At 41.1% G+C, this 10084-nt stretch overlaps 1 protein-coding gene across 1 annotated transcript in view; it reads left to right on the top strand.

The window, feature by feature from the left end:
* Positions 1-4691: 4691 nt before the first annotated feature.
* The window catches only part of LOC117514816 (ATPase family AAA domain-containing protein 2-like), a 94577-nt gene continuing 89184 nt past the window's right edge, over positions 4692-10084 (top strand). The window contains 1 exon segment of the mRNA XM_034175409.1: positions 4692-5013. Coding sequence (XP_034031300.1) covers positions 4828-5013 — 186 coding nt within the window. The 5' untranslated portion in view covers positions 4692-4827.

Raw genomic sequence — 10084 nt, 5'->3', positions numbered from 1 at the left:
ACTCCGAGTGTGTCCCTCCAGGACTCACCATGTTACGATGCACCTTCCAGCTGGCTTTAATGTCCAGCAGACACCCCAGTTCTGGTATATTTGGCTGTTGGTTACTGTGCTTACGATAAGAAATGTGGGCTGAAATATACGTGAAATCTTCAGTTTTACACTGAGTCCATCAGTTCATCTTCTGTTATCAGGGTATTTTCTTTTTTTGTTCTTTTTGTAAGGTAAATTCAAACTGATAACATAATCTTTCTCTCCCCACAACCACCACCAAAAACACACAAAAAAGATGGCTCCTCAATATTAGTGAGTGAAGCCGCCTCGACCGTTTTCATCCTGTTTTGGAAACTGATCGAATGAATTGATTGTACGCTTGTAACTCAGAGAATTCCAGTATGTGACATTTATTGACCTTGAACATATTTCCTTCAGATCAACTTAATTTGTGCTCTTTAGACACACAATAAGGATCATAACGAGGGCGAGTAGGAAGGATCCAGTGGAACACTTGGAGATTTTGCCGTATGAATCTGTTTGCCCATAGGGTGGTATCTCCCACACCAGGCTAATGACAATTTTTCAGAGTTTGTATTTTCTTTTCTGGTATCTCTCCACTTATTCAAATAAAATAAAGTGACTTCATGTTGTCTTTATTTAAATTCAATTTCATACAAAATAGAAAGTTAAGGATTGTCGTGCACACAGTTTGAGGAATATTAATAACACAATTTGTTAAACTACTGTCCCTGAACAAAAGCACTTCATGTTAGTGACTTAAAATGAGCAGAAATGTTTTGCACCTTTATGACCTGGGAATAACGGTTATCAGCACAACACTGAGCTAGTCTGGATCAAGTCAACTAAAAAAAATAGTGAAAATAGTCTGAGACCACTGGGTTGACATTTTTCAAAGAAACAATCCATGACAAGCATGCAACACTAAAAACTAATTACACCAACAACAAAAAAGGAAAGACAGTGTAGCTCCTTTACTATTTACAGCCCCAGTTCCAATGAAGTTGGGACATTTGAATGTAAATAAAAACAGAATATGATTTGCAAATCCTCTTCAACCTATATTCAGTTGAATACACCACAAAGACAAGATTGTTTTTGAAACGTGTTGCAGGCGTCCATTTCAAAATGAGAAAATATTTGCACAAAAACAAAGTTTATCAGTTTGAACATTAAATATATTGTCTTTGTGGTGTAGTCAATTGAATATAGGTTGAAGAGGATTGGCAAATCGTATTCTGTTTTTACATTTCACACATTTCCCAACTTTATTGGAATTGGGGTTGTAGTTATTGATTCTTTTTTTGTAATTTTGAGTCTGCACCACCACGATGGAACTGAAGCCAGATGTGATTAGTAAACTACAGGTCATACAGAAAGTATTACAGCTTTATTCAAAAACAGATGAAATTCCTTTTTTTTTTTTTTTCAAAATTCTACACACAATACCCCACAATGACCATGAAGAATTTTTACATAAGTATTCTATAGCTTAATTGGAGTCAACCTGGGGTAAACTCAGTTGATTGGACATTTTTTGTAAAGACACACACCTGTCATATAAGGTCCTACAGTTGACAGAGCACAAACCAAGCATGAAGTCAAAGGAATTTTCTCAAGACACAAATCTAGGGAAGGGTACACAAACATTTATGCTGATTTGAAGGTCCCAATGAGTACAGTGGCCTCCATCATATGTAAATGGAAGAAGTTCAGATCCACCAGGACTCTTCCTGGAGCTGGCTGCCCGTCTAAAGTGAGCGACTGGGGGAGAAGGACCTTAGAGAGGTGACCAAGAACCCGATAGTTACTCTGTCAGAGCTCCAACATTCTTCTGTGGAGAGAACCATCTCTGCAGCAGTGCACCAAAATCAGGCCTGTATGGTAGAGTAGCCAGATGGAAGCCACTCCTTAGTAAAAGGCACATGGCAGCTCACCTGGAGTTTAAACAACAAAAAAAAATTTCATACATTTTGGAACAAGGCTGTAATACAACCCCTGGCAAAAATTATGGAATCGCCAGCCTCGGAGGATGTTCATTCAGTTGTTTAATTTTGTAGGAAAAAAAAGCATCACAGACATGACACAAAACTAAAGTCATTTCAAATGGCAACTTTCTGGCTTTAAGAAACACTATAAGAAATCAGGAAAAAAAAATTGTGGCAGTCAGTAACGGATACTTTTTTAGACCAAGCAGAGGGAAAAAAATATGGAATCACTCAATTCTGAGGAAAAAAAAATTATGGAATCATGAAAAACAAAAGAACGCTCCAACACATCACTAGTATTTTGTTGCACCACCTCTGGCTTTTATAACAGCTTGCAGTCTCTGAGGCATGGACTTAATGACTGACAAACAGTACTCTTCATCAATCTGGCTCCAACTTTCTCTGATTGCCGTTGCCAGATCAGTTTTGCAGGTTGGAGCCTTGTCATGGACCATTTTCTTCAACTTCCACCAAAGATTTTCAATTGGATTAAGATCCGGACTATTTGCAGGCCATGACATTGACCCTATGTTGTCTTTTTGCAAGGAATGTTTTCACAGTTTTTGCTCTATGGCAAGATGCATTATCATCTTGAAAAATGATTTCATCATCCCCAAACATCCTTTCAATTGATGGGATAAGAAAAGTGTCCAAAATATCAATGTAAACTTGTGCATTTATTGATGATGTAATGACAGCCCCAGTGCCTTTACCTGACATGCAGCCCCATATCATCAATGACTGTGGAAATTTACATGTTCTCTTCAGGCAGTCATCTTTATAAATCTCATTGGAACGGCACCAAACAAAAGTTCCAGCATCATCATGTTGCCCAATGCAGATTCGAGATTCATCACTGAATATGACTTTCATCCAGTCATCCACAGTCCACGATTGCTTTTCCTTAGCCCATCCTTAGCACATTTTTCTGTTTAGGTGTTAATGATGGCTTTCATTTAGCTTTTCTGTATGTAAATCCCATTTCCTTTAGGCGGTTTCTTACAGTTCGGTCACAGACGTTGACTCCACTTTCCTCCCATTCGTTCCTCATTTGTTGTGCATTTTCGATTTTTGAGACATATTGCTTTAAGTTTTCTGTCTTGACGCTTTGATGTCTTCCTTGGTCTACCAGTATGTTTGCCTTTAACAACCTTCCCATGTTGTTTGTATTTGGTCCAGAGTTTAGACACAGCTGACTGTGAACAACCAACATCTTCTGCAACATTGCGTGATGATTTACCCTCTTTTAAGAGTTTAATAATCCTCTCCTTTGTTTCAACTGACATCTCTCGTGTTGGAGCCATGATTCATGTCAGTCCACTTGGTGCAACAGCTCTCCAAGGTGTGATCACTCCTTTTTAGATGTGGACTAACGAGCAGATCTGATTTGATGCAGGTGTTAGTTTTGGGGATGAAAATTTACAGGGTGATTCCATAATTTATTTCTCAGAATTGAGTGAGTCCATATTTTTTTCCTCTGCTTGGTCTAAAAAAGTAACCGTTACTGACTGCCACAATTATTTTTCCTGATTTCTTATAGTGTTTCTTAAAGCCAGAAAGTTTCCATTTGAAATGACTTTAGTTTTGTGCTTTTTTTCTACAAAATTAAACAACTGAATGAACATCCTTCGAGGCCGGTGATTCTATAATTTTTGCCAGGGGTTGTAGCAGTGAAGTGCTGTGAATATTTTCTGGATGCACTACGTACATTTCGTAATTTAATACATGCACTTATACATTTATTTATGATTGTATTTAGACTTTTTATTTTTACTGTTAGACGTGTCTTTTTACTGTCTTGTTTCGTATTTGGTTGTCTGAAGGATAAATACGTGTATTAAAGTAAATTAATATATAATCCGGTTGTTAAGCGCCGACGTAACGCATCACGTGATAAATCTGTTTCCGGGTGCAAAGACCTCCAAGTTTACAATTCAAGTTACGTCTGTTTGATCCTTTTAAGGATTTACAGTTTAAGTTTAGTTTGTGTTTACAGTGTTGCCAAACCTCCGTCCCTCCCTTCTCCGCCTCCACCTCCGTTAACCGCATTCGTCTGGCTCTATGGTCAGAACACTTAATAAAACTTTTTTCTTTTACTTTACATATTTTATTATGCACAGGTAAAATATACATGTCTGTTTGTGAATAAAAAATATTTATTAAAATAAACAGGACATTAAAGTGCAAACTTCACTTTCTCCCCGAACGACATGAACAGGAAGCGATCGCAGCTCGCAGCAACTCCCACTGAAAATAACTGAGAAACAACCTGAGCGTCTGACATTTTTACATAAAACAAACGCAGTAACAACGTCTAAAAACACAGTTAATATATCCAGGAGAGTTTTGGGCACAATATACAAAGAGTTTTATGTTGCGATGTTAATGCTGTTGTCCGTGTGCAGCGGTGTAAGTGCAGTTCGTAATGACAGCGCGCCTTTTTTTTTGTTTGGAGCCGCAAGTTGAAAATCACATGATGCGTTACGTCACACTTAACAACCGGACAACTTTTTAAAATGTATACATATCCCTCCGCCTTAACAACTAATTGTATTTTCTTTCGTATTGACTGATATGGTGATAAATTAAATACGTTACGTAGCATAATAATGAAAATAAAAGCTTTTACAAATTGGCTTTAAGAGCGTGTTGTTCTTTTATTGTGATCTATTTGCTGAGGCGGAAACTCACGTCTTCACCTCACCACGACCGCTGATGACGTCGTGTGGCGCCAGAAATCAACGGGTTTCGAACAGAGGTGGTTTTGTTCCGGAGAACACAACAGTGGTACAGTAGCTCGTCCACGGGCTCTGGTTTCTGCTTCACCATGGTGATATTACGCAACAACTGCAGCGTGGAAGCTGAACCAGCAACAACTCCGCAGAGGGTGGTGTCGGACTTGGATAAGAGCTCCGAGTTTCTGTCGCTTCTTCCCGCATCGCTGAGAAAGTCGGTTCGGGTGACCCGCTCCACCCGCGCCCTGGATGACAGCTTCAGCCCGGACAACAGCACGGTACCGCACGAATTACCAGCGCAGAAACTTTGCTGTGCTGTCTGTGATCGCGTGCTAAGCTAACTAACTGCCCTGTCAGGCGGGTGAGATGTTCCGCGCATTTTGTGAATTTGAACTATTCCCGAAATGGGACTTGGACCACAGTGGAACTGTGCGAATCGGAAAGTAGGCAAAACCGTGGTCTCCAGCCGAAGGGTTCAAATTTCCAAACGTTTTATGTGTCTTCCAAAATTTTTCTTCTTATCCTCCTAACCCTAATAAGATAAAATAATTTTGGAAAGTTGCTATAAGCATCCTTCCGATGCTGGCGGCGCTTCCAGAAATGGCGGCCAGATTCGGGAATTGACCCTTGATGAATCAGTGCAGCCAAAACGATTTATCTCAACAGACATTAAGGTCACTTTAAAGTGTTTTTTTGTGGTAAAATGTAATAAAAAAGAAATCAGTTATATTTAAGATGTGGGTGCTAAAAACATACAAATGAAATAAGTCTTAATCAATAGTGATGCTTATTTCTTTCAACTTTGAAATTAGAAAGTAGAGAAGCTTGAATCTTCGACTGGACTGGGTTTCTTGACGCGAGGATGTATTGCTTCAAATCGCAGAAGCTTCCTCAGCTAAAATTCTTGCTCTGGTAGTCTGACTTCTGTCTTGACTCTTGTAGAGAACAAACAGACGCCACAAAAGCAGGAGTTTTAAACCTAACCAGACTCCTACCGAGAGGCAGACTGCTATAGACCCTGTGCAAATGACGTCACGAAACTTCCGTTCCGCCTTGTTGGGGGACAAACAAGACGCGCACTCTACAGACGCACACTAGCTAGCTGCAGATATTTGCGATAAAATGCCGAGTTTTTGTGGTATAATCGGCTGTAGTAATCGTAAGAACAGGGAAACTAATCACAGTTTCTTCAGGTTACCGGCAATTATCGAGCATCAAGGAGAAAATACGCGAGAACTGTCTTCAAAGAGGCGAGCAATCTGGCTAGCACAGATAGCTAGAAGTGACCTTACATCCGAGTCCAGTTTGGCCAATCTACGGATCTGTTCGGATCATTTCATTAAAGGTCAGTCTCCCTATTTAACTAGTCTGTTTCATGTACAGTATTTATTTCCCTTATAAATCCTAGAATATGCAAAATTGTCATGATATCTACATGCAGTTGAGTAACCACACTGCGTGTGTGCGTGTGCTTTTTAATGTGTTTGGTGCCCGCTTTTTTCCGAGTGTTTAGCGCATGTGTGCGTGTGCTTTTTAATGTGTTTGGTGCGCGCTTTTTTCCGAGTGATTTTCAACGTTTTATTGTATGTATGTATGTTTGTATGTAACTTTATCCTCCACGCGTAAATTAGCTTGATATTCACTCTCTTCAACGCTTCTTTCTACGTTGTCCGCCATGTTGGAGTGTTTGCTTGTCCTCCAACATGGCGGGGGGACGGTACCCAGTGACGTTATTGCACAGGGTCTATAGGCTAGTGACTAAACAATAGCTCTTATTAGCAACTATTGTGCTCTAGTTAGCACCCTCCTAATGACAGGGCAGCTGTCTCTCCTAATGATGGGATGGAAGCCTCTCCTGATGGTTCCCTTGACGACTCTCCTGATGACATGAATGACTCATTACCATGAACAAAAGACTGAAACTCCTTTGACCTGAGTACCCCATTGTAAACAGGGACAAAGCGTGTCTCAGACCCCCTCCCCGGTTAAGGCTGGTTTTCATCTGTTTCACATAGAATGCCTCCTTGACCCCTCTCTCAAACCATTTCTTCTCTCTGGCTAAGATTTTAACTTCCTTCTCAAACGTGTGGTTAGTCTCTTTAAAGTGGAGATGAACTGCAGATTGAGGTCCACTGGCGCCCTCTCTGCGGTGCTGGTATAGCCTTTTGTGTAAAGGTTGCTTAGTCTCACCTATGTAGTGTTTGTTACAGTTTTCCTGACATCTGATAGAATATACTACATTGCTCTGTTTATAACTAGGGATCCTGTCCTTAGGGTGAACCATCGTGGGTACCCACATACTGTGTACCCACGATGGTCCCTGGACAAAGTGCAGAAGTCCCAGAGAACAAAGAGACCAGATAGACAGGAGACGGAGACAAGAAGAAGAGTGTCTCTCCCTTATTTAGCAGGAGTAGGGGAAAAACTACAGAGGATCTTCAAACAGCACAAAATCCCAGTTTACTTTAAACCGGTTAACACCTTGACACAGAAATTATTTCACCCTAATGACAGGATCCCTAGTTACAAACAGAGCAATGTAGTATATTCTATCAGATATCAGGAAAACTGTAACGAACACTACATAGGTGATACTAAGCAACCTTTACACAAAAGGCTATACCAGCACCGCAGAGAGGGCACCAGTGGACCTCAATCTGCAGTTCATCTCCACCTTAAAGACTAACCACACGTTTGAGGGCAAGGAAGCTAAAATGTTAGCCAGAGAGAAGAAATGGTTTGAGAGAGGGGTCAAGGAGGCATTCTATGTGAAACCCAGCCCTAACCGGGGAGGGGGTCTGAGACACGCTTTGTCCCCCGTTTACAATGGGGTACTTAGGTCAAAGGAGTTTCAGTCTTTTGTTCATGGTAATGAGTCATTCACGTCATCAGGAGAGTCGTCAAGGGAACCATCAGGAAAGGTGTCCATCCCATCATTAGGAGGGACAGCTGCCCTGTCATTAGGAGAGTGCTAACTAGAGCACAATAGTTGCTAATTAGAGCTATTGTTTAGTCACTAGCCTATAGCAGTCTGCCTCTCGGTAGGAAGGGTCTGGTTAGGTTTAAAACTCCAGCTTTTGTGGCTTCTGTTTATTCTTCTCTACAAGGGTCAAGACAGAAGTCAGACTACCAGAGCAAGAATTTTAGCTGAGGAAGCTTCTGCGATTTGAAGCGAAACGTCCTCGTGTCAAGCAACCCTGTCCAGTCGAAGATTCAGGCTTCTCTACTATGGAAACCACCTGGACAACTGAGAGCCTACACAGAAACTTTGAAATTAGAAATTGAATACATTCTTATGAGTCTACACAACAGTTATGAGACACTTCACTCTCTGTCAGTTTCTCCTCCACAGCATGTTGACTCCTAATATATAACTGTAGTATTACTGAACTGGTAAGACAGTGCATGTTTGATATGGGTTAGAAAGAGACTGAACAAGCTGGTCAGGAAGTCCAGCTCTGTCCTGGGCTGTCCTCTGGACTCTCTGGAGGAGGTGGCTAAGAGGAGGGTGTTAACCAAGTTCAAATCCATCATGAACAACTCTTCTCACCCTCTGCACCAGACTGTAGTGGAGCTGAGCAGCTCCTTCAGTGACAGACTGAGGCACCCTCAGTGCAAGAAGGAACGATACCGCAGGTCGTTCCTCCCTGCTGCTGTCAGACTGTACAATAACACTGTGAAATAACCACATGCAATAATATGTCCACAAATCATGTGCAATAACAACTTGTTTACAAATTCCAGTACTAGCGTCACCTTATCACATCTCCACATGTTGTAAATAAGATGCTCCTGTTTTTAACTCCAGTCATGTTTATATATGCATATACAGTGAGGAAAATAAGTGTTTGAACACCCTGTAGTTTTGCAAGTTCTCCCACTTAGAAATCATGGAGGGGTCTGGAATTTTCATCTTAGGTGCATGTCCACTGTGAGACACATAATCAAAAAAAAAAAAAAAATCCGGAAATCACTATGTATGATTTTTATTTTTTTTCGTAATTTATTGTATGTTACTGCTGCAAATAAGTATTTGACCCCCTACCAACCAGTAAGAATTCTGTCTCACACAGACCTGTTAGTTTTTCTTTAAGAAGCCCTCTTATTTTGCACTTTTTACCTGTATTAACTGCACCTGTTTGAACTTGTTACCTGTATAAAAGACACCTGTTCACACACTCAATCAATCACAATCCAACCTGTCCACCATAGCCAAGACCAAAGAGCTGTCTAAGGACACCAGGGGCAAAACTAGACCTGCACAAGGCTGGGGTGGACTACAGGACAACAGGCAAGCAGCTTGGTAGAAGATAACAACTGTTATGATTATTTATTAGAAACTAGAAGAAACACAAGATGACTGTCAATCTCCCTTGGTCTGGGATTCCATGCAAGATCTCACTTGGGGAAAGGATGATTCTGAGAAAGCTCAGAACTACACAGGAGGACCTGGTCAATGACCTGAAGAAAGCTGGGACCACAGTCACAAAGATTACATTAGTAACACATGATGCTGTCATGGTTTAAAATCCTGCAGGGCAGCAAGGTCCCCCTGCTCAAGACAGCACATGTCCAGGCCCGTTTGAAGTTCACCAATGACCATCTGGATGATCCAGAGGAGGCATGGGAGAAGGTCATGTGGTCAGATGAGACCAGAATAGAGCTTTTTGGAATCAACTCCACTTACCATGTTTAGAGGATGAGAACAACCCCAAGAACATCATCCCAACCGTGAAGCATGGGGGTGGAAACATCATACTCTGGGGGTGCTCTTCTGCAAAGGGGGAAGGACGACTGCATAGTATTGAAGGGAGGATGGATGGGTCATGTATTGTGAGATTTTGGCAAACAACCTCCTTCCCTCAGTAAGAACATTGAAGATGGGTCATGGCTGGGTCTTCCAGCATGACAATGACCCCAAACACACAGTCAGGGCAACTAAGGAGGGGCTCCATAAGAAGCATGTCAGGGTCCTGGAGTGGCCTGGCCAGTCTCCAGACCTGAACTCAATAGAAAATCTTTGGAGAGAGCTGAAACTCCAAACCTGAAAGATTTGGAGAAGCTCTGTATGGAGGAGTGGACCAAAATCCCTGCTGCAGTATGTGAAAATCTACAGGGAACGTTTGACCTCAGTAATTGCAGACAAAGGCTACTGTACCAAATATTAACATTGATTTCCACAGGTGTTCAAATACTTATTTGCAGCAGTAACATACAAATAAATTATTTAAAATAATCATACATTATGATTTCTGGATTTATTTTATTTATTTTTTTTAAGATTGTCTCTCACAGTGGACATGCACCTCAGATGAAAATTTCAGACCCCTCCATGATTTCTAAGTGGGA

This window comes from Thalassophryne amazonica, chromosome 7, assembly GCF_902500255.1.
Source record: "Thalassophryne amazonica chromosome 7, fThaAma1.1, whole genome shotgun sequence".
NCBI classification, from domain to species: domain Eukaryota; kingdom Metazoa; phylum Chordata; class Actinopteri; order Batrachoidiformes; family Batrachoididae; genus Thalassophryne; species Thalassophryne amazonica.
The sequence above is the reverse complement of the archived record's forward strand: the minus strand, read 5'-3'. Positions and strand labels throughout refer to the sequence as shown.